Source organism: Emericellopsis atlantica, assembly GCF_019669845.1.
Source record: "Emericellopsis atlantica unplaced genomic scaffold F5Z01scaffold_12, whole genome shotgun sequence".
Classification (NCBI taxonomy): domain Eukaryota; kingdom Fungi; phylum Ascomycota; class Sordariomycetes; order Hypocreales; family Bionectriaceae; genus Emericellopsis; species Emericellopsis atlantica.
The window spans coordinates 514,655-535,111 of record NW_025764714.1 but is presented as its reverse complement, the minus strand read 5'-3'; the positions used below and the strand labels follow the sequence as shown (position 1 = coordinate 535,111).

Here is a 20,457-nt window from a genome sequence, read left to right as displayed (position 1 = left end):
GTTCCAAAAGGTAATAGAAAAGAGATGATTCATTCATGTTGAGCCTCTGAACGGCTGGTCGAACCCTGTTTTGGAGTGTAGCCAGTATCATGTTCCCTCTCTTGTCACGGCTGTGATCGAGCAACAAACACGAATACCGATCAAGCTTTCTTGTATCTTTCCCCGCAATACCCCGGTCGACTCCGCACTGGATCATTATCAATGGTGCGATAAAATGAGCGCTGATCTGTGTCGGAGACGCTCCGATAGTACAAGTTGCGATGCCGCAATGGAGGCCATGCATGCATGGTTAGCCTGCCCGAATAGGCAGTTGGCTATCGTTACTAACCATTGACTGGCATGAAGCATGAGTGATTTTGGACCGCAGTGATTCATCTGCAAACAGCGATGAAAGTTTTCGGGGCGAAAGCCGAGCTCTGTCCCATCCCTGATGGCTTCACTTCGCCAATGGCGTGGTACTCAAGCGGCAGTGCACATGTCCACCACTCACGCAAGAAATACCAAGGCGTCGTGAGAACACTCGATACCATGTATGTGACTAGATATATGAATTCGGGATACGCTTCCGTCAATTTGCACTCTTTTCGACGCTAGTGACTGGGTCTGGCCAGGATTGCAGTTGTCTCCCAAACATGCATCAACTCCTCGTGCCTATCATCAAAGGGGGAAAGGGTCCTCTGCTATTGCACAGCCAAAGCGTTTGCTAAGCTCGAGACTCCACCTAAAGCCGTCAGTAAAGTGTCTTGTATCGAAAAGGTCCGCGACTCTCTCATACCGGGTATATTGAGAGGTGTACTCATGAAGAAAAAAGACCATCGCTTCTTCCTCTTGCACTGTTCAGCCAGCGCCTCAAGATCAAACATCTCACCGATCGGCATTCCCCACAGCGCGAGCAGGTACTGGTGCTATTTTACCCGTCAGCTATTGCCCCTAGAAACTCGAAATGTGCCATCGCTCACCAGGAAGTCTTTGGCAGGGGGCCACGTCTCCCACGCAGGAGCGTCTCCGGCTACCGCGCTGAAGTAGCTGCGGTTGTAATGGTCAGTCAACCATTCACATCAGAGCTGGGATTCCATGTATATGGGGTGCATACTCACCTGTCGTGCAGCCAGGTCTTGATCTCTTCCGTTGGGGCCACGCCGGCCAACCTGGGGGACGCACTGCCGAGCTCCTCCAGCTTAGCCGGGTTCCTGCGCTCAATCTCATGATACTTGGAGATGTAGCCACTCCGAATAATGAGAATATCTCCAGGCTCGAATGTTACACGTTGCTGTCTGGCCACCTGAAGGAGCTCGTCCAAGTGTATCTCATGCGAGGTGAAAGGATCGTATTCCTCGCCTCTTTGTTTCTTCCAGCTATAGTAATCCAGCAACACGCCTCGCCCCACGATTCCGTGGTTGGAGATGGCCTGGATACCACATCGGGTGTCAGTCCTGAGGTCGGAAGGTTGGAGGCCGTTGTAGAAGAACTTGTTCTTCAGGTGTCCCACGTGGCGAAAGCCGTCCCATTGACTACCAGACTGGGTGTTCATGTCGATGAGATCGTCCTGGCTCATCTCAGTGTCTGGCGTCGTCTGTTTGAGAGTGAGCTTGGCTGCTTGACGGCCGAAGGATGGCTTCTTGGGCAGATTCAGGGGCCAGCTACAAAGCCTTTAGCACGCTAGAGGTTTTCAATGCGTACATTGAGCTCACTTCAGTGACACAACGTCGCCGTCTAGGAGTTCTTTAGTTTTGGCCTCTCGAACTCGCTCTGGCGTCAGAAGGTTGATTCGGCCAATCTTGCACACAGATGGGTTACTCAAACGTACAAGAAGGCTACGTTGGGGAGCATACTGACTTCATCGTCTGGGCCCCAAATCCAAGCAGTCTCCAGAGGAAGATCTGATCCTTTGTTCGACTCTCGAATCTGCTCGAGTGTGGGAAGCCCACCAGGGAACTTCTTGAGTGCATTTTCCATGTTAGATGGCAGGGAAGTGAGTGGTCCTGGATTCGGGTTTGGGGTCGCGCGCGATGCCGGACACGTACGCAGATTTACACTGTGGTAAGAAGTGAAATAAGAATTCGAGCCTTCAAGTATTCAAGTCGGGATACGCCGTAGTCTACACGTATGAGCGTAGCCGAGGCCCCGCGAACGCCAAAGAGGGGAAAATCCCCAACGGAAGCTCGATTACGTAGATGCCACATAGTACCTGTCCTTGAATAAATTAGGCGCGCGTTCAATTCTACGTTTTGCTTTACGCAAGGACTTTGATGCTTCGGTGTGGGTTAGTCTGTGGTACGCTGAGACTCCACAGTCCAAACCACCGAAGGCCTCGCGAGTATCGTCACCAACGACCGACCAAGCACAACGGCATAGAGGATGGAAAGGAATTGACACCATGGACTAGTAGATGCTCATCCCTCCATCTAACTTACGATTAACTGTCGATCAAGCATAAGGTAATATTGGCTCTCAAGATTAAAGTCGAGATATGGTTGCCTGATGGCGACCTTATCGTCGGTCGCTGATACCGGTACTTCAATCTTGACGTGGTCCCGCGTCATGAGTGAGGGACGGGGAAAGCGTTTCTTGGCACAAGGCCTCGGTGTTATTCTTGCTTACAGCGGTATTCCCTTGGCGCTCATAGATGTGTTGAGTGAAAAAACGGGAACGTTGGTCGTGATCTTCAAGTATCAAAGGCGGGCCGTGGCACGACTGGAGATTGGGAATCCGATGCAGAATCGCGCGACGAAGGCTTGATACCAGACAGATAGAAGAATAATCAATCAGCGTACAATCGCCGTCAGCATCACCTAGGATAAATATTTACCAGCGCTGGTTCCACTCAATCAATCGATAATCGGTCTTGCCAATGACGGGAGAGGTTGTCCACATGTACGTCATCACTCCGATTACATCGTCGAGTGTCTCTCAGTTAAGAAGATCAACTCTTGCGCCCAGCTTGAACAGATCCTAACACAATTCATACTTGATCCGACGCACATAATGTCTGCCAAAGTATTCCTCACCGGCGCCACTGGCTACATTGGAGGCGACGCGCTGTACGACATCTCCCGAGCTTACCCCAACCTTGAACTAGCATTGCTCGTGCGCTCGCAGGAGAAGGCTGAGGCGGTCCAAACGCAATACCCCAAGGCCAGAATCGTTCTCGGTGGTCTAGACGACTCTGAGATTATTCAAAAGGAGGCAGCGTGGGCAGATATTGTCATTCGTAGGTCATCACCACATGCAGTACACTGAACAAGACATGAAAGCTAACCATTACTCCCCTCTCCATCTACAGACACAGCCGACTCATCAGATCACGAAGGCGCCGCGAAATCCATTGCAAAGGGACTTGTCGAGGGACACTCTGCCGACCGTCCCGGCTACTGGCTCCACGTTGGCGGGACAGGCATCCTCACCTACTTCGACTCCGAGGTCAAGAAGAGCTTTGGCGAGCCCGACGACAAAGTCTTCAACGACTATGAAGGCGTCGAGGAGCTCACCAACCTCCCTACAGCCGCTTTCCACCGCCACATTGACGAGATTGTCCTGAACACGGGCACCCAGCATGCCGATAAGGTCAAGACCGCCATCGTCTGCCCGCCCACCATCTACGGGCAAGGTCGTGGTCCTGGCTCCGGCCGCGGACGACAGGTCTACGAGCTGACCACGTTCATCCTCAAAGAGCAGTACTGTCCTAAGATCGGCAGGGGTCTCTCCAAGTGGAACCACGTGCACGTGCACGACCTGAGTACAGTGATGAACCTGCTCGTCAAGGCTGCGCTCGACCCGTCGCGCAAGGACGACCCGCAGATCTGGGGACCCAAGGGGTACTTCCTCACTGAGATTGGCGAGCACACATGGGGACCACTCTCGGAAGCTATCGGCAAGGAGGTGCAGAAGCAAGGTCTAAGCAACAAGGACCAATTGGAGACAAAGGGTATGTCATACGACGAAGCCGTCAAGTCTCCTGCCGGGTTTGAGGCGGCAAGCTGGGGCATGAACTCGCGCGCAACGGCCATCCGGGCCAAAAAGGTGCTTGGATGGCAGCCCAAGGAGCACGGTCTCTATGAGGCGATTCCCGAAATTGTCCAGTCCGAGGCATCGAGGCTGCAACTCAAGTAGATCCAAAACATGATATTCCTTGCCACGTCGTTAGCCGTGGGAGTCCTTGAGCTTCTTGAACATGCCCCCAGCGCCCCATAATATACCTTCCAGCACGCCAGGATTCCCTCTGTATCCTTCACCAGGGTTCCCATCCGCGTCTCTCCAGATCCCGTCCTCGGCCACAGCCCCAAATTGGTGTGTGTTCTGGTTCCTCTCCAACCCCTCTCGCCACGCCCTACATATCAGTGGGCTGTCCACCATGACATTGACCTCCTGGCTATGATACCAGGTCTGCGTGTCCTGGTTGCCACTGCCCTGCACACCGACGCAGTCATCCACAATCAGGATCTTGACATGACAGCTCCTTGCCTTGAACGACGCGTGGATCGGATAATTTTGGTCTTTGCCGACGTAGTCGTGCGCATGAAGCTTCTCACGGGCCGGGCCATCTGCCGGCAGCATGGCTAGCAACCTCTGCGTGGCTTGCTCGTTTGTCCCACCCTGACCAGGAATCATCTCGCCAGCGTCGTTATAGCCGAAGCAGAGATACACGGTCACTTCGACCCCACGCGTCAAGGCATCGACGATAGCCTCGGTAACGGGCATGGTGTTAAGATCTGGGGTCTGGATGAACACACTCCGCTCGGCGTTCCTGATCAAGGATAGCCACGCCTCGTTCTGAGGCACATGTACGTTTGACTTGTCCACCGGCCCGTAGGCGGACCGTGACACCATGGCAATGGGTACGTCCTGCGGCGTCAATGTCGTGATATATGGCGTAAAGACCTCGTCAGGTGCAATCTCAGGCCCGGAAGGCGGCACCTGCTTTCTCGCCATCATGTTGAGAACGCGGTTCGTGGCCTGGAGCGGCGTTTCTCCCCTCCCAGGTTCATGGTTGGCCTGGACCCTCCTGATTTCGGATGCAATGTCGACGTCGTAGTGCGGTTGGTCCGGCATAAGCGGGACCAAGCATTCGTTCTTGATTTCAGGCTTCAAATCATTGCTGCGCACATGCCGCAATTCGCCCTCCCCAACCTCAACCCCAGAGTTCTTCCTCTCAAGGCCTTGGGCGTCTCTTCCCAGACTCTTCCCCCAGCACAGAAGAGCCGTGTCCCTCAGCCCCTGGACAACATTCCCTTCCAGCCGCGTCATCATCTCCATGTTGTCGTTATCCTCCATATTGCAGCTCATGACCATGGCCGACGTTCCATCCACCACGCAGAACTTGGCGTGCTGCGTACCCAGGGGCACGCAGTGGTAACTCGCCACGTCCAGGTCCACGTTGGGAATCTCCTCGAGGGATGGCAGGTCAATGGCTTTCGACGTCCATTCCGCCTCGCTCACAGGACGATGCGGATCCCAGACGTTAGAAAAACTAGCCTTGTCAAACATAATCCTCACCACAACCCTGTTCGACTGGCTCCGTCGCGATAGCTCCACCAAGGCGTCCCGGATCAATATCTGCGCACAGCTCGGCTGCCACACCGACGTGATGAGCAGTACCTCGCGCTTGGCACGGACAATGGCATTGGTAACGTGGCGGATCACGTCAATTAATGGTCCGATCACCGTCAGCGGCACAGTGCCATGCGACCCCATCAACGGAGGCGAGACGATGCCGCAAAGGGGATCTCGGTCCAGGCAGGACGCCGCATCAGCAAAGGCTCGCAGGAACAATGGGCTTGGCTTGGTATCGCCCCATTTCCCACACTCCAACACTCGCTCATGGGAATACTGCGATTGCGAGGCAGAATGGTGGTCGTCTCCATACAGACGATGGAATATCTCACCGGGAGATTCGGACGGTGACTCGGCCGTGACCGACGACACCGTCTCGGGAACATTGGTCAGTTTGATGAGGTGATCAGTCACCATCGTAGCCGTCTTCGCGTCCGCAAAAGAAGTTGCGCCATTCTCGAAACACGCAGCAGCCAGACGGAGAATATTCACGACTTACGGAGATCCAGGGGGGACGGACGTCATGTGTGGGTAGCTGTAGTGGTGAGTACGTACGTACTTGCGTACGCGTACAGCCCAAAGGGCCCAGCCAAGCTTTGGAGCTAAAGAAAGGCGACCGGCAATAATCAGGACAAAGACGTCAAATGTGGCATATCCTTCCCATTCTGGCGTCCCATTTTACCCGGGGACCTACTACATAGCAGGTTTCAGTTCATGTACATCGTCAAGTCATTTCACTCACACGGCCTGCGCCATCGCTCATCGACCGTATTGAATGCCCAATCCCATGCGGTTCTGTGCCGTCGAACCGCTCTCCATCCGGCTCCTCTTGGGTGGGCTTCCTTGCTCTAGTCGTGGCTCTTCGATAGTCTCCTGGCTGCTGCCATACTTGCGCTTGTCCCCGTCATTTCTCACATTGGAGAAGAGTTTGGACTGCAGTCGCGCAGACTGCTCCACGGCGCTGGGCGTCCCGTCGCGGGACAGGGCCTGCCGCATCTCGTAGCTGTCGCGGGGCTCACGTCGTAGCATCTCCGTCGCCGCCAGGCTGGCCTGGCTTCCGTAGGCGTCGGAGCCGTCCTCGCCACGACTCACCTGGCTCCCGGCGAGCGCCCCCGCGGAAGTGAAGGACCGTATAGCTTGTCGCGCTAGCTCCTCGTTGTCGTCGGCTGAAATCGTGCTCTCCCTGGATTTCCTGCGCTCAGTTCTGGGGGTCGGCGATCCACGATCATATAGTCTTGGGGCATACCGGTGGTTATAGGGCTCTGTCTGGGGAACCAGGTTGGCCGAGGGCAGCAGCCCAGCATAGGGGCCACGCGGCCGGTGCATGGGCGTGGTGGGCAAGGACGACATGGACTGTGCATTCCGCTGGTGTTTCCCGCCGTGACGCGAGTTGGACCGGTTCGGCAAAAACGGGGTCGAGGGCGCGCTGTTGTTGTCCTGGCTGAGTACCTCCAAAAGTGTGGTCAGTTTGTTGTTGTTGCTGCCGCTGTCGTCTCGCTCGAGACCGCCGCGCTGGCCACCGCGGTGGGCGCTGCGGCTCTGTACCGGCGATGCTGGATTCTGGCGAGGTGTCGTCGCTCCATGAAAGATCCCCCCTGGACTCCTCAGCTTGTTCATGTGCTCACGATTCTCCCTTATACGGTTGAGTAGCTGATGCCTCTCCTCGATGAGGGACATGACCTCCTCATCTTTCTGTCCGATGATCCTCTTTGCATTCTTCAGTCGGCGCTCCAGCGCTTCGATCTCCAGCAGCGCCTCTTCGTGAGCCGCCTTGAGCTCAATGAACTTTGTCTGCACAGCCTCTGAGAAGGCACTGAGCTCACGCTTTGCCTGTCGTGAGTGTTCGGCCGTCCGAAGGGCGTCAATCTCCTTGCGTAGCATGTCCAGCTCCACATCAGCCCTGTTCGCGTCTTCCGATGCCTGAAGGCTCAGCAAGTTGTACTGCAATCTGTGGTGGGCCGTCTCCATCTTCAGCTTCTGGTGGTCTGCAATGCAGGTCTGGAGCATGGCTCGAAGTTCATCTGCCGAGCTCTCGCGCACCTGTCGGGGCGAGGGCGGCACAAAGTCCGTAATGTCCCTCTCGCGCACATTGTTGAGAATCGTAGCAGGGGGTGATACGAGATTTGACTCCTGGGACTGTGTGATGGGCTGTCTAGCGCGTCGGCTGTTACCATTGACGTGGCTGCTGCCGGAAGGCCCAACTTGGGTCGAGGGTGGTGGGGTCAGCGAGGAACGGATGATGGTTGTGGCCGCTCTGTCATCGTTGACCTCGGTCCGGAATGAGTCGTTCGCGTCGTTGACGGGTGATGCTGGCACCTCGGTGGAGGGTAGTGTGACCTGCGAGAGCTCGTAGGGGCCGACTTCTTGGGGTGTCGACGGTTCAATGGGCGTCCCAATGCCATCAATGGCCACGCCATTTGGGCGTTTGCTGTCGGACTCGGAGTCCGAATACATGTTGTATATAACGTAGCTCGAGCAAGGGCCGTACTGTGGGTAGGGGTAGCGATCGATCGCGTTCCAAATCGTCTGTTGGTACTCAGACACTTGACGTCAAGGGGCGATCCGCACGCAAGCCAGAGCGCATGTGTCGACGCGTCGCTGAGCGGTCTGTTCCAGCAAGTGTAAATATATGCGAAGAAATTCGAGCGACCGGCATGTAGCAAAGAGGGTTTTGAAAAAGCGACGCGACCGTGGATGGGGCCAGAGGGTCAGTAATAGTGGCAGATCGCCAAAGGCTAACGACGTTAACGTGGTGGTTGCCCGGCAGAGAAACTGGAGAGGCTGGGCGAGAGGACGCGCTAGGCCGCAAACGGACTCGGTGAGGCAGCTTGGCGTCGGTGTGCACAATATCCTCAATATCCTCACGTGCGCAGTTTGACGACTGGCAGGATCTTCCTCCCCTGCCCTCCCGGTGAGCAAGTGATGAAGCGAATGACTCAATTGTAATATTTTGAATATCCAGAATTAATATAACGGGTATCTTCGCGCAATACTCACACAGCTGTGGCAGCCAACCTTTCCAATGCCACAAATTAAGAAGCCTTACAACCCTGATGATCCACAAAGGCTAATTACTCGTTGATTATACGCACCCAAGCCATAAAACGCCGCTGAACAGTAGACTGAAGCTTATTCGACGTCGCTCGAAGCTTCGTCGCCATTGTCGCCCTTCCATTCAGCCTTCTCCGCGAGAGGGACGCGGCCGCGAAGCCACCTCAGGGTCGACTCGGTGCCTCGCTCGAGCACATTCCATCGAGGGACTTTGAACCGATTGCCCATGACATCGAGCTTCTCCAGACCCCCAGAGCCCCCGAGGAGGCCAAGGCGAGGGTTGAGTCGTGAGATGTCATTGCTGGAAACATCGACAATCCTGAGCCCCTTGATTGTCTCCGGCTCCAGATCAGTGATCTGATTGTTGGCAGCCAGGAGTATTTTCAACAAAGGGAAGGCTTCGGTCAGTGTCTTTGGTAGCCCATTGACTCTGTTTAGACAGACATCCAGCTTCTCCAGTTGAGGTGCGCGCAGGTGTCCCACCAACGGCTCGAGCCCAGTGATGCGATTCGAGGCCAGGTTCAACTCCCTCAGCGCAGGAAAGTCTATGTCCTCCGTTAGGTAGGTCTCTCCAACAAACTGGTTGTTTGAGAGAGACAGAATCGACAGGGTTTCGGCAAAGAAGCTCAAAGAGTCGGGAAAGGACGTAAAGAGGTTGTGGTGCAGCATGACTTGTTTGATCCGGTGCTCGGCCGCAACCTTGGAGCAGACAACTGGTTGGAGCGATGACGAGTCCGTCCTGGACCGATCGAGGACGCCCCCCGACTTGACAGGCCAGACTTCCTTGGACAGCGTACGTGAGCGTGAGCGTAGGCTCGACACCGTCTGCGACCGGGACCGCACCGGAGAGTGAGGCGCTGAAGTCGGAGGCGTAGCAAAGTTATCGTCGACGCTGTCCTCGTCCTCGTCATCGTATCTTGCATTTCGCTGTTCCAACCTCTCCTGGGCCCGCATCTCGGCCTTTGCGTCGGCCAGGAAGCCAGGCACGCCAGGAGGAACATCAGAGTCCGCCTCTTGGTGGGGGTATGGGGGCGGCGGTTCCAGCCGAGCTGCCAAAGCATCCTTGAGCTCATCCGTGGCGAGTGACACGAACTTCTTGTCCCGCAGAGGGTTGCCACTGAGCCGGATCATGGTCAAGTTGTCCATGCGAGCAATCTCAGGCGGTATGACCCGGATGTCGTTACCAGAGAAATCAGCATGTCGAAGCTTTTCGAGCGTTGTGAAGCTATTGGGTATCCCCGAAATGCTGTTCTCATCGACCGTCAACGTGAGCAAATTTGTCCATGTGGTCATGTCTGGCAGGCCTTGCAGTCGGTTGGCGGACAAGGACAGCGCGTGCAATACCGGTAGATCGATCGCGGCACCCAGGGGTACCAGCCTGGTCAGCTGGTTCACGGATGCATCTAGTGTCTGGAGCTGGGGTAGGCTGTCCACAGGATCCTCAATGAGGGCGCCCGCGAGCTTGTTCTTCCGCAGGAGAAGTTCGGTCAACGGTAACTGGGCCAGCTGACTGAACGAGAGGGACTCGAAGCTGTTTCCGCTCAGGTTCAATATTCGCAGTCGGGTCATGTTCTCGACGCCTCGAGGCAGCGCAGACACGTTGTTACCGTGTATGTCCAGTATCTCCAAAGAGGTGAGATTGCTTAATTCGGGCGCCAACGGCCCGTAGAACAGGTTCTTGGCCAGTTTGAGATCTCTCAGGGATGTCATTTGAGCAATCGTGTCGAGGCAATTGTTTTGCAGGCGATTAGAAGACTGCGACCATTCAGCTAGAGAGCTCTGTGCGTGACAACATTTTCGGACTTACCAAGTTCAGTGATGTGAGATTTGCCAGTCGCCTGAAACCGAGGGGAACATTGACCAAGAGGTTGCCATGGAGGTCCATTGTTTCAAGCCCTCCAAACATACTTCCTGCACTATCCTCCTCGTTGGCGAAGCTGCTGGGGTCTGAGTCGGGGAAGATGAAATCGTCAAGCTTCTCAAACTCATTGTCCGCCGCCACGAAGCGTGTCAGATCAACACTTTCAGCCCAGTTACCGTTGCTGGCGCCAACACTTTCCAGGTCGTACATTTTCATCACCTCCACCGGAATCTCCTTTAGACTTAATGCGGCGATGTTTAAACGGCCTGTACTCCTTGCGGCGCCGATTCTTTGTTGCAAGACCCTCTGAGACGCGGTCTCGCCCTTCTTCAGATTGAAGGGGTCTTCGTGTGCGACACCAAAGTCGAACCCATCGTCGCTGGGAACAATTGGTTCTTCCGTCTGAGTATCTGGAACCTGCGCCGAGGTAGACTGCTTCATAGCCTCCCGTTTCGCAGCCTTTGCTTTCGCAATCTGATCTCTCAATGCAGCTGATGACTTGCGAGCCGAGCTCGCCTTCTCGCTCTCATCGGGTTTGACTTCGCTGTTCGCCGCTCCCAGATCAATGGCCGGTAAAGAAGGCTTTCTATATAGGGAGCCTGCAGATACCTTGGGTTTCAAGGGACGACTGGCCACGGTCTTGGCACCTGTCTTGGGGGGCAGCATGCCATAAGTCTTCCTGGCGGTGGTAGGCGTAGAGTTGGTGGTTGTCGCCGCGCCTGACTGAGGCAGCTTTGACGTTGATCCCAAGGAGGCTCTTGACGTAGTCTTGCGCAGTGCGGGCGTTTTGGGTGCTTGCAGACCTGAAGACCTCGCCCGTGGCGTGCCATCAATGGTGGAGAGCGATGCGTGGTACGTTGAGGTCGACCCTCGGAAGTTGGGCTCTTGCTGGTATCCAAGTCGTGACCCAGGCCGACTGGCAGCGCTCGGCGGTCGGTTGGACCCGTCTGAGTTGTAGCTCGACCCGGGCCTCGATGTGGTACTACCTGCCCTGGAGCGCGACCGATTTCGATCGAAAAAGGAAGATGATTTCTTGCTCAAAGCTGGAGAAGAAGGAATGTTGGCCAATGTTTCCATCGTTCGCTCAGAGAGGGATTGTCTGGGCTTGAAAGGCGTTGATACTGTCGGAAATTCAGACACGCTATCCTCGACTTCAACGGCGTCTTCGTTCAGTCCAGACAACGGCGATTCCGAAAACGATTCTGAAGGCCGCCGTGTCAATGTCAGGCGCCGCCGGAACAGCACTCCGTCTGTTTCCGCCGGCTTGCTCTCCGCCTGCTCCTTGGCGAGCGTGTCCATCTGGGCCAGGCTCGTGCGACGAGACAGAGGGGTGGCACTACTTCTGCCGCCATTGTAGCTGCCTGTCGTAGATTGCAGAGGCTTGGCAAGAGAGAGCCTAGAGGGCCGAGTTTGCGACAACTGATCGCGCGATACCGAAGCTCGCAACCTAGGTGTAGCCCCTTGTCCAAGACCGGTCCCGGTGCCAGTCCCAGAACGCAATTGATCCCTTGAGATAGAATTTCGCAGTCTCGGGGTTCTCAGCCCCGTATTCGCATCGCTCGATATATCTCTTGGCCCTATCAAGCTATCTCTGGACGGCGAAGGTCGGATGACAGAGCTGGGGCGAGGGATCGTGGAGGTGGGTTTCGGAATGCTTGAAGTTGGCCTCGCCTGGGGAAGCTTCGACGGCCGTGGAAGCCCAGTTGTGCGTTTCGGTGTCTCGTCCATGGCGAAAGGGGCATCAGTCGTCGCGGGGCGGCGAATAGACACAACCAGTCGCGCCTAGTTCCGGGAGCTAGCCAGATGCACGACTCGTGGTATGAGGGCGCGCGGACGCTGGTGTGCGGGCTGATGAACAGATGTAGAACAAGATGGGGGCATCGACAATGGCATGTTCACGGCCCCATTGGTGCTGAACCTTCAGGAATGTGCCGAGGGATTGAGCTGGAGAAGTTGAGCGTCGAATACGGAGGTGGAAATCCACAGACAGCCTGACTGACCCCTGATGCTGTGAACTTCGGATGCGTGGAGTCAGTCACCGCGAATATGGACATAATAATTGAGGTATTCAGCAGCCCGAAAGGTACGGGTTCTTGGATCAAGATGAGTGTTTTAATTTGTCAACTACCCCAGTACCTGGCCAACCACCCGCGCTAAATGGCAACCGCCCAACACCAAACAACGATTATCAACACAAGGAGGTCAGTCATCAGTCATCGCGCCAACAAATCACTTTGACCCCGCCGCCATGATTTCGTTACTCGTAATCTTCCAGGCGAAGTTCAAGATCCGTATCGTCGTCGTCTGAATCATCGAAACCGTCCTGTACGATAAATCCATCCAGGGAATCAAAATCGCTGCAGTTGTCCGGTGCCTCACTCTCCTCGCTCGCCGATGAATCTAGAACAATGGGATTGTCTTTATCGTTAGGTGATACATCCAGCTGCTCGAAGCTTCTGTTCTGCTCGCCCAAAGCACGCATTGATCTTGTCTGGACCCGTAGGCGGCGGCCAGGCGCGGGCTGTACTGAGGGAAGCCGCCGTGCTTCCTGACGCTCGCTGCCAGACGACACGGAGCTCTTTCCATTGGGGCGGTGGCTTGCAGTCTTTGTGGTGCTGGGATTCTTCTTCTCAGCAGATTGAGCGCGCTGAGGAGTATCCTGCTTCTTATTGTGCGTGGTCGGAGCTGTCTGCTTGGACTTTGGCGGACGAGTAGCTTTGCCCCCTCTCCAGTCGCGCAGGATACGAACAATCTCAGGGTGGACCAGCTGCCTCGCTTGCGGGTGCTGCATTCTTTTCTGGTTCCTCTTGAGCAATGTGTCATAGTCGGTGTATTTGTGACGAATGTGAGCCGTGACCGCAAGACGGACCTTGGAGGTCATGTCGCGCGTGCCTGTGCGCCCGACCCTCCCACTGCGCTTCTTCAAGGTATGTTGGAGTATCGTTCTGAGGCTATCCTCTGGAATCTTGGGGAAGTCTTTGAGGATTGCTTCCTTGAAAGTCGCTTCGGTTGCCCCATCGCGCCTCTCAACAGCGGCGCGTCGCGTCGCCTTTGTTTCCTTGTCCTGCTGGTGAACTTTGCTGATAATGTCGTGCGGTGCGCGAAGCCCAACGATCTTGTTCCCACCTTTGACAACGTACAGTTTCCTGCCGGAGGCATGTGTCAATCGACGGCAGATTCCTGTCTTGTAAGGATTGCCCTTGGCAAGAAATCCGTAGCCTTTTGGCTTTTGGCTTTTGACATCAACCTCACACTCCGAGGCAGGCATTGTGATGCTCGTGGCGATCACAGAGATGATTTTAATATTCGAGAGAGACGCCGTGCCATTTTCTTTTCGGGCAGTTGTTTAGACGGGATGTTGTGGTCTGGTTCTTTGTTGCACGTTGGCTTCGTTTCAAGATCGGTTTGATGCTGGACGAGGCGGCATTTGAATGGTCCTACCCTACAACCATTTAGTCAACGCTTATTGCCAGAAGCAGTTGCCATTCAGTAATTCACAAGAGAAGACTTGAAATATTCATGCATTGGCCTGATATTACCAAAGCTTTGTGCACAACTGCACAATTCCTGCCGTCTCATGAAACGGTCACAGTTCCTCGTCAGCTTTCCTACATGCGCCAACGTCAACCCATTGCCCATTTTAGTCGACCTTCAACGCCAACTCGTCCGACTGAAAAGTACCCATAAACGCATCCTCGCTATCAGAGGGATTGTCAAGCGAGGCATCACTAATGTCATCCTTCGCCTTCGGCCAGACTGCTCTCCACTCGCCCTTCAACAGCGCCGTCGCAGTTTCTCCCAGCGTCTCCTTAGACACCATTGCAGGCTTCACCTCAATCTCGCTCGTTTTGCTTTCTCCAGCTGCAAGCTCAACCAAGTGGTCCCTGGTTGGAGGCCAGATCCTGCGGAACTGCACCGTTGCCAGCTCGAGCGCTGTATCTTTGCCAGAGGGCGTGAGCGACAGCAAGCCGAGGGCGAACGCAGCTTGGTCAAGTGGCGAGTCGTATGTCAAGATGCTGACAGTGTAGTCATTTGTGTTGGTCACGGTCGCCTTCACAGAAATAGGCCACTCGGTGGAAGACTGCTCGATCGACACCTTCAAACCCTCCAAAGGGTTGGGCGAATCGCGCTGGCTCATCCCGACTTGCTGCGTGCCAAACGCTCGAAAAAGAACGACAACAGCGACGAAGAATAGAACGCCCGTGAATATTTTGGGACCTGTGCAGGCGCGTGAGGGACTCATGGGGCTGGTGACGAGACTTGTTGCGTTGAGAGAGCGGGGATCAACGTGTTCGTGAGAAGAGCGTGGTGACCTTAAGCAGGCAGGCAGGCCGGCAGGCCGTTCGAGGTCGCAATGGCGCCTGTTTGTACCATCCTATTTCAAGGCAGCCAACTACCTCATCGAAGTCAACCCAAGGTTGCCTAAGTAGAAACACTACTTGTGTTATCCTCCTGCCTTGCCGGGCCTAACCCCGCAGCAGGCAGTGTCAGTGCCGTGTCCTTATCTCACCACCATCCTGTTTAGATCCATCGAATCGGCAGTCCACGCAGGCGACAGAGCCGAGGTCACCTTCTCAGTCGGGCAACTAATAGGTCGACAGCGCACCAGTCACGGGCCAGCACGCGCTCGAATACTGCCGACATCACACAAGGGCAGGCAACGCAAGTTCAAGGTCATGTGGTCATAACGTCGTTACTATCCAAGATCTCCAACCCGATCCCTTGTACTGTGCCCAAGAAAAGAAATAGTAGGCCCGTCCTCCTCTTCCTACATGCCCATCGAGAAACGCCCCCAAAAACCAGCCTTCTCGAAACACCAGTCTTCTTTACACGCGGACAAGTCCTTGGTCCTAGGTAATGGTACCCAGCATGGCCCGGACAATCTTTGGCGGCGGTCCTACAGCAAGGAAGATAAACACGTCAGCCGCCTGTACTGATTGCGAAGCGCTGTCCCACCCGGGGCGGTATGGAAAAGGGAGGGGTTGAATGAATGGGCTTCATGACCGCTTGGGGACGCTGAGACTTAACCGACCCTTCTTGTCCTTTTCGATGCGCGGTGGCTTCGAGTGGTGGATGACCTTTTCGACCTGCTCCTCGTACAGCACGAGTTCCCCGTTGGGCAAGCGCTCGGCGCGTACGAGCTCGCGGCCCCCGACGGGACCCGTGCTGTGCTTGGGGCGATGGGCGAGCTCACGTTCCAGAGCTCGGATTTCGGCGCGGATCTCCCGCCCTCCTCGAGAACGCGAGCGAGAACGGGAGCGCTCCGCGAGGGCAAGAGGCCCCACAGGCATGGGACCCGAGGCCTCGTGGTGGTGGTGATGGTGATAGGAGTCCCAGCTCGAGGTAGTGGATGTGCGAGAGGGAGAGTAGTCGCGACCTGGCGGAGGCCCAGCGTCGACCACCACGGGAGCCGGGGCTGGGACTGGACCCGGAGCTGGTGCCGGTGCCGGTGCCGGCGGAGGAGGTGCCGCAACAACCACGGGCTCAGGGGCCGGCGCGGGCGCAGGTGTCGGAGGGACGACCGTCGCAGGCGCTGGAGGTGGCGGTGCGGGAGCGGGCGCAGCTGAAGCGGCAGGAGGTACGAAGACGGGATCGTCTCTGCGATCTTCAAGGAGGTTTCCAGCGGAGGAGCGGGCTGCCGCCACTTCCATTTCACCTAGAGGCCATTGTAAGCATGTCATTCTTCTCATCGTAACCAAGAATAAGAAATCTCACTCTTCTTGTACTCCTCGCTCAGCTTGAGTAGCTCATCAATGTTGTCCTGACCAAGGGCCTTTTGCACGATGAGCGTGTTGCCCTCTTCAGTGAAGGGATAGCCAATGTCGATGAGAGCACGCTTGGACACGAGGCGCGCAGGGATTCTCGTCTTGCCCTTCTTAGGGTATTCACTCTTGATCGTGGTGCCACCGCTGCTGCTGGATGATCTCGAGGTGACAGTCGACGTGGGAGAACTGCCCCGGCGAGTGCGAGTGCGTGTAGACCGAGTCGTGGCTGGGGATGTGTCTCGCCTGTCGCGGCGGACATACTCCCGCTCACGCACGCGGTCAGGGTAAGGGCGGTAGTGCTCATCGCCGTAGTAGTCTGGCTCAGCAACCTTGATGTCGTCGTAGTACTGGTCGTCATATCGCCTGGGAGGTGGGAGAGCCTTTGTCTTGGTTTTTGGGAGGGGTATATCGGTGTAAGGTGGCGCACGGTACTCGTCCCGTGGATCTCGCGGGGCGACGTCTTCACGACGTGCAGGTGGGGGGTACTCCTCACGTTGGTCGTAGAATTTGCGCATGGGTCGACGATCATACGTATCTAGAGACGACTGGCGGCGCAGGAAGGCAGGGCGTTGCGGCGAGCGATCTCGTCGATACTCCCGCTCCCTCTCCATGACTGGAGGAGCTCTGCGCTCATACTCCGGGGCGTACTCGCGGCGGGGGGCATGTCGAGGCTCATCCTCGTAATACCGGCGCTCACGAACAATGTCGTCGTCATAAGACCTAGGGTTTCGGCGTTCATAGCGGTCATCGTAGTAGTCGTCCCTTGGACGTCCTCCACCCCTCATGTAGTGCCTGTCGTCGTCGTCGTAGCGAGGGCGATCTTGCTCATAGTCGAAGCGATCACGGTCCCAGCGCTCGGGTCCTCTAGTCGACATTGTGCTGGTCGTCTTGAGATAAAAAAAGTCGGCGGAGTGGTTGGAAAGAGTGACTTCTCAGGAGCCCTCGCGAGACGCTTGGAAGCTGAAGGTACGGCGGTGGGTTGGCAGATGATGGGCGACGACCGATGACGTGTGTCGCAACCCCACTTCCAGGTCGTATTTTTGGTAGACGGACCAGTGAAGCCCAGCAGTGGCTGATTGTTGAGTTCGAAACACAACAGTCTGGGCAAGGTGACTGGAGAGCAGAGTGGCTGATGGCACACCTGGACGAGGTCACGAACTGCAAGGCTCTCGACGGCTATTGGGCCGTATTCTCGCGTTCGCAAGGTCTGGACTTGAGAAGATGCTCGCTCAGGGAAGTCTATGGAGAAAAGTTGGGAAGAAGGGAAAATTACGACTTCCAGGAACCAGCCTTCAATTTAACAACAGAAAACCCAAGAGAAGCTCGCTCGCTCGCTCGCTCGCACTGACCTCATTCTGCTTCCTCGCGACATGGACTGGGCACTGAGGCTACTGAGTATAGCAGGGCGCAGCTGGCTTTGCTTGAGACGCTTGACCATCTCCTCGACGCCCAACTGGTGGGCCAAGACCGGGCATTGACGGCCCTGTCCGGGACAGGGGTGGTTGGAGTTGGCTGTGGAGATTCCCAATGCTAAGGGCTGATAGTGCAGCGGAGGGGTTGCAGGCGAAAGGCCTAGCAGATCCTAACCACACTTTCTTGTCCAAAGCAACTGTCGACAAGCCCTGCCAGCCCGTTGACTGGGGCATCCTCGCTCGACCACAACGACAAAGACCTTTGCCAAAGCGCACAATTTGTCGATTATAGATGGGAATGTAGAAGCTCGGGCATCGAGATCGGCTCATTGGGCGCTCTCGAGGACGCGAGCCCCTCTCTCTTGTTTCTTCTCACTTGAGACCACGCCAGTCGAGGCCAAGCTACGAAGGAAGCTCTGACCAGAACATCGGCCACGCATCGTCAATGTAGGCGATGACGAGGTCGCAAGCAGCGAGCGGTGCTTTCCCACCTCAGAATACTAGGACAAGCCATCACGCAAGTCGCACATTGCACACGCAACCACTCGCAAAAGACGCGGTATCGTTGCGAGAGGAAGTCGTGATAGCCTCATCACCCGACCACCCCCAGAACCACCCGCAGGTGACTGATCAAATGACGCGTCGAAAAGTCTCCGCTTACCGATGTCCCCGCCCCTCGCTTTTATGGCCTTGTGGAGAGGCAGCACTGAGTCGACTGGCAAGCGGTTTGGCTAGGGTGAGCCTTGCGCGCCAAAGGTATGTCGGCGACGGCCACCAGCGTCGCGCAGTCATCTTCAAGGCTTCAATTTGAAGCCCAATGGACCAGGCAAAAACCTCGCGTGGCAGCACCCTCCCAAGTTATCACCAACCTAAACCGGCTACTTCCATTGACTAGCGCACATCGCCGTATGCGGGGGATGCAGAATCACGAGCATTGGTGCCTCGGCAACCCTTACGAGTTTAGACCTAAAAGCACTGAGAAAGATTCTTCTATTGACATGTTCATGGTTTCAGCCTTGATCCACCGTCAATATGATATCCTCGTGGGCGACTGTCGTGGCCAACTATGACCCTCATGTCATTGACGTGGTCGGCACTCAGCTCGTCCAACTCGTCTTTTGGTGGCTGCCTTGCACCTTGTTTGTACTCCTCGATATCATAGCCCCGAGCTTCTCCGCAAGGCACAAGATCCAGCCGGCGCCCAAACAGCCAAGCAACGCAGATATCAAGCACGCTGCCAAGGTCTCCGTTCAAAACCAGGGGATTGTCCTTGCTCTTCAATTATCCCTGGCCGCCTTGGCTGTGCTGGCGAATCGACCACCGGCACTTCAGGTCACTGCTAGCTTTCCGAGCTTGAGAGACTTCAGCCAGGACTTCCTCATCTGCCTCCTGGCTCGTGAGGCCCTGTTCTACTACTCCCACCGGATCCTGCACACCCGGTCTTTGTATGCGGCCATTCACAAGTTCCACCACCGATTCACAGCACCGGTGTCGTTTGCTTCGCAGTATGCCCATCCTGTCGAGCATATCATGGCCAATACACTGCCGATTGCACTTCCACCATTGCTATTGCACACACACATCCTCACAATGTGGGCATTCCTCGCTTGGCAGCTTGTAGAGACGGCCACTGTGCACAGCGGCTTCGACTTCTTACATGGCGCGGCGCGGAAACATGACCGACATCACGAGAGGTTCAACGTCTACTTCGGCGGACTTGGTCTGCTAGATTGGATCCATGGCACAGACGAAAAGAGAGGCAGCAAGATCGAATAACACGGGGGTATATTGCTTTGTGTACTACCTGAAGCAAATCATAACGCTCTCATTTCCCATTTCCATTCTCACTTCATCGTTACAAGCGCTGCTCGAGTGTTCGGCCCCTCCTTCTTTTCTTAGCTGGTCTTCTTCTGCGCCAGCTTCTGCCCCTGAGTTGTGTTGCGCATGTACAAGAAAGCGACCAGGGCACCGACGGACAGGATGACAATGTTTCCTTCGACTCGTCAGTAACACAGTGATACAAGGGCTTGTTTGAGACATACCAACAATGAACTTTCCGACCCCGGTGCTGATGTCGACGAATCCGCCCAAGACGTCGCCAACAAGCGACAAGATGCCGACGACAAAGTTGTACGTGGCGAGGAACACACTGTGCACAACAGAGTAGGCTGCGCCAAAGACGGAGGACACAAGCTCGTAGATGGACGCGAAGAAGTCCGATACTGCAGTGGTGATGGCCATGGTGTAGTTGGTAATACGGGGGATGGCAGATGGGACGGTAGGGTTCTTTGTGACGGAATGTGAGTTGGCGAGCTGGGAGAAGTTCTTGGCGAAGAAAAGAAAGCAAACTGAACCTCGACCCTTTTAACTGTTCCCTCTCAAACGTGATGAGCAAACAGGATCTAGATCCCAATGGACTGGATTGTCTCATGGTGAAGTGACGTCGCCATGACTAACTGACGTCATTGTCACAGTAGATGAAAGTTGCTGACAGCCTCGCTGGACAGCCTCTTCTTGCGCCGAGTGCAGCTCACGATATTGTACGACTTGAGGGATATTGGGAAGCTTGGGAGCAGTGTCTCGTCCTGAGATGAAGTTCACCGCGATGTGGAGCTGCGACATCGATTAACGCCGCTGCTTCTTGTGGAAACTCCGTACTCGGCAGACGGCATTTGCTTCGGATGCGAAGGCAGCGTGTTTCTGGATTTTCTCTAGCGAGAACTATTAGGCACTTGTTCGTATTGCATAGTTCGTTAGCTTCAATAGTACATGTAAATTCCGATTGTTCCCCGAAACCTAATTTGTTGGCTGATGGATG

General features: G+C 55.5%; 10 protein-coding genes across 10 annotated transcripts; 2 read left to right on the top strand and 8 right to left on the bottom strand.

The window, feature by feature from the left end:
• Positions 1-575: 575 nt before the first annotated feature.
• Positions 576-2,127, bottom strand: F5Z01DRAFT_723238 (putative cyclase-domain-containing protein). The gene is made up of 6 exons (XM_046266607.1): positions 1,837-2,127; positions 1,692-1,777; positions 1,098-1,640; positions 960-1,026; positions 776-905; positions 576-721 (listed from the first exon to the last, which is right to left on the bottom strand). The coding sequence occupies exons 1-6, from the start codon at positions 1,954-1,956 to the stop codon at positions 681-683; spliced, it is 987 nt and encodes a 328-aa protein (XP_046118681.1). The 5' UTR covers positions 1,957-2,127; the 3' UTR covers positions 576-680.
• Positions 2,128-2,793: 666 nt separating this feature from the next.
• F5Z01DRAFT_93207 (uncharacterized protein) lies at positions 2,794-4,125 on the top strand. Its single transcript, XM_046267226.1, has 2 exons — positions 2,794-3,211; positions 3,284-4,125. The coding sequence occupies exons 1-2, from the start codon at positions 2,986-2,988 to the stop codon at positions 4,108-4,110; spliced, it is 1,053 nt and encodes a 350-aa protein (XP_046118680.1). The 5' UTR covers positions 2,794-2,985; the 3' UTR covers positions 4,111-4,125.
• On the bottom strand, positions 3,840-6,138 carry F5Z01DRAFT_93200 (uncharacterized protein). Its single transcript, XM_046267225.1, has one exon. The coding sequence runs from the start codon at positions 5,965-5,967 to the stop codon at positions 4,141-4,143; it is 1,827 nt and encodes a 608-aa protein (XP_046118679.1). The 5' UTR covers positions 5,968-6,138; the 3' UTR covers positions 3,840-4,140.
• F5Z01DRAFT_93199 (uncharacterized protein) lies at positions 6,139-8,294 on the bottom strand. The gene has a single exon (XM_046267224.1). It carries the CDS (start codon positions 8,002-8,004, stop codon positions 6,310-6,312), a length of 1,695 nt encoding a protein of 564 aa, XP_046118678.1. The 5' UTR covers positions 8,005-8,294; the 3' UTR covers positions 6,139-6,309.
• Positions 8,295-8,473: 179 nt separating this feature from the next.
• On the bottom strand, positions 8,474-12,445 carry F5Z01DRAFT_654763 (uncharacterized protein). Its single transcript, XM_046263443.1, has 2 exons — positions 10,409-12,445; positions 8,474-10,356 (listed from the first exon to the last, which is right to left on the bottom strand). The coding sequence occupies exons 1-2, from the start codon at positions 12,188-12,190 to the stop codon at positions 8,680-8,682; spliced, it is 3,459 nt and encodes a 1,152-aa protein (XP_046118677.1). The 5' UTR covers positions 12,191-12,445; the 3' UTR covers positions 8,474-8,679.
• Positions 12,446-12,571: 126 nt separating this feature from the next.
• Positions 12,572-13,916, bottom strand: F5Z01DRAFT_654761 (uncharacterized protein). The gene has a single exon (XM_046263442.1). The coding sequence runs from the start codon at positions 13,728-13,730 to the stop codon at positions 12,720-12,722; it is 1,011 nt and encodes a 336-aa protein (XP_046118676.1). The 5' UTR covers positions 13,731-13,916; the 3' UTR covers positions 12,572-12,719.
• Positions 13,917-15,174, bottom strand: F5Z01DRAFT_92165 (uncharacterized protein). The gene has a single exon (XM_046267219.1). It carries the CDS (start codon positions 14,703-14,705, stop codon positions 14,103-14,105), a length of 603 nt encoding a protein of 200 aa, XP_046118675.1. The 5' UTR covers positions 14,706-15,174; the 3' UTR covers positions 13,917-14,102.
• F5Z01DRAFT_92024 (uncharacterized protein) lies at positions 14,985-17,428 on the bottom strand. The gene is made up of 3 exons (XM_046267218.1): positions 16,178-17,428; positions 15,495-16,118; positions 14,985-15,359 (listed from the first exon to the last, which is right to left on the bottom strand). The coding sequence occupies exons 1-3, from the start codon at positions 17,100-17,102 to the stop codon at positions 15,313-15,315; spliced, it is 1,596 nt and encodes a 531-aa protein (XP_046118674.1). The 5' UTR covers positions 17,103-17,428; the 3' UTR covers positions 14,985-15,312.
• A 1,132-nt stretch (positions 17,429-18,560) lies between these two features.
• Positions 18,561-19,522, top strand: F5Z01DRAFT_92498 (fatty acid hydroxylase). Its single transcript, XM_046267222.1, has one exon. The coding sequence runs from the start codon at positions 18,672-18,674 to the stop codon at positions 19,413-19,415; it is 744 nt and encodes a 247-aa protein (XP_046118673.1). The 5' UTR covers positions 18,561-18,671; the 3' UTR covers positions 19,416-19,522.
• Positions 19,523-19,534: 12 nt separating this feature from the next.
• On the bottom strand, positions 19,535-19,880 carry F5Z01DRAFT_673893 (uncharacterized protein; the record flags this gene model as incomplete). Its single annotated transcript, XM_046264988.1, has 2 exons — positions 19,535-19,632; positions 19,682-19,880. 2 exons carry the CDS (start codon positions 19,878-19,880, stop codon positions 19,535-19,537), a joined length of 297 nt encoding a protein of 98 aa, XP_046118672.1.
• Between the last annotated feature and the right edge of the window lie 577 nt (positions 19,881-20,457).

Coding starts and splice junctions, on each gene's coding strand:
- F5Z01DRAFT_723238 (XM_046266607.1), bottom strand. CDS start 1,956: ATGGAAAATGCACTCAAGAAGTTCCCTGGTGGGCTTCCCACACTCGAG. Junction 1,027..1,097: donor AAGACCTGGCTGCACGACAG/GTGAGTATGCAC, acceptor TTACAACCGCAG/CTACTTCAGCGCGGTAGCCG. Junction 906..959: donor CCCCTGCCAAAGACTTCCTG/GTGAGCGATGGC, acceptor CGGGTAAAATAG/CACCAGTACCTGCTCGCGCT.
- F5Z01DRAFT_93207 (XM_046267226.1), top strand. CDS start 2,986: ATGTCTGCCAAAGTATTCCTCACCGGCGCCACTGGCTACATTGGAGGC. Junction 3,212..3,283: donor GTGGGCAGATATTGTCATTC/GTAGGTCATCAC, acceptor CTCCATCTACAG/ACACAGCCGACTCATCAGAT.
- F5Z01DRAFT_93200 (XM_046267225.1), bottom strand. CDS start 5,967: ATGGTGACTGATCACCTCATCAAACTGACCAATGTTCCCGAGACGGTG.
- F5Z01DRAFT_93199 (XM_046267224.1), bottom strand. CDS start 8,004: ATGTATTCGGACTCCGAGTCCGACAGCAAACGCCCAAATGGCGTGGCC.
- F5Z01DRAFT_654763 (XM_046263443.1), bottom strand. CDS start 12,190: ATGGACGAGACACCGAAACGCACAACTGGGCTTCCACGGCCGTCGAAG. Junction 10,357..10,408: donor ATCTCACATCACTGAACTTG/GTAAGTCCGAAA, acceptor GAATGGTCGCAG/TCTTCTAATCGCCTGCAAAA.
- F5Z01DRAFT_654761 (XM_046263442.1), bottom strand. CDS start 13,730: ATGCCTGCCTCGGAGTGTGAGGTTGATGTCAAAAGCCAAAAGCCAAAA.
- F5Z01DRAFT_92165 (XM_046267219.1), bottom strand. CDS start 14,705: ATGAGTCCCTCACGCGCCTGCACAGGTCCCAAAATATTCACGGGCGTT.
- F5Z01DRAFT_92024 (XM_046267218.1), bottom strand. CDS start 17,102: ATGTCGACTAGAGGACCCGAGCGCTGGGACCGTGATCGCTTCGACTAT. Junction 16,119..16,177: donor GAGCGAGGAGTACAAGAAGA/GTGAGATTTCTT, acceptor AATGGCCTCTAG/GTGAAATGGAAGTGGCGGCA. Junction 15,360..15,494: donor CATCGAAAAGGACAAGAAGG/GTCGGTTAAGTC, acceptor TCCTTGCTGTAG/GACCGCCGCCAAAGATTGTC.
- F5Z01DRAFT_92498 (XM_046267222.1), top strand. CDS start 18,672: ATGATATCCTCGTGGGCGACTGTCGTGGCCAACTATGACCCTCATGTC.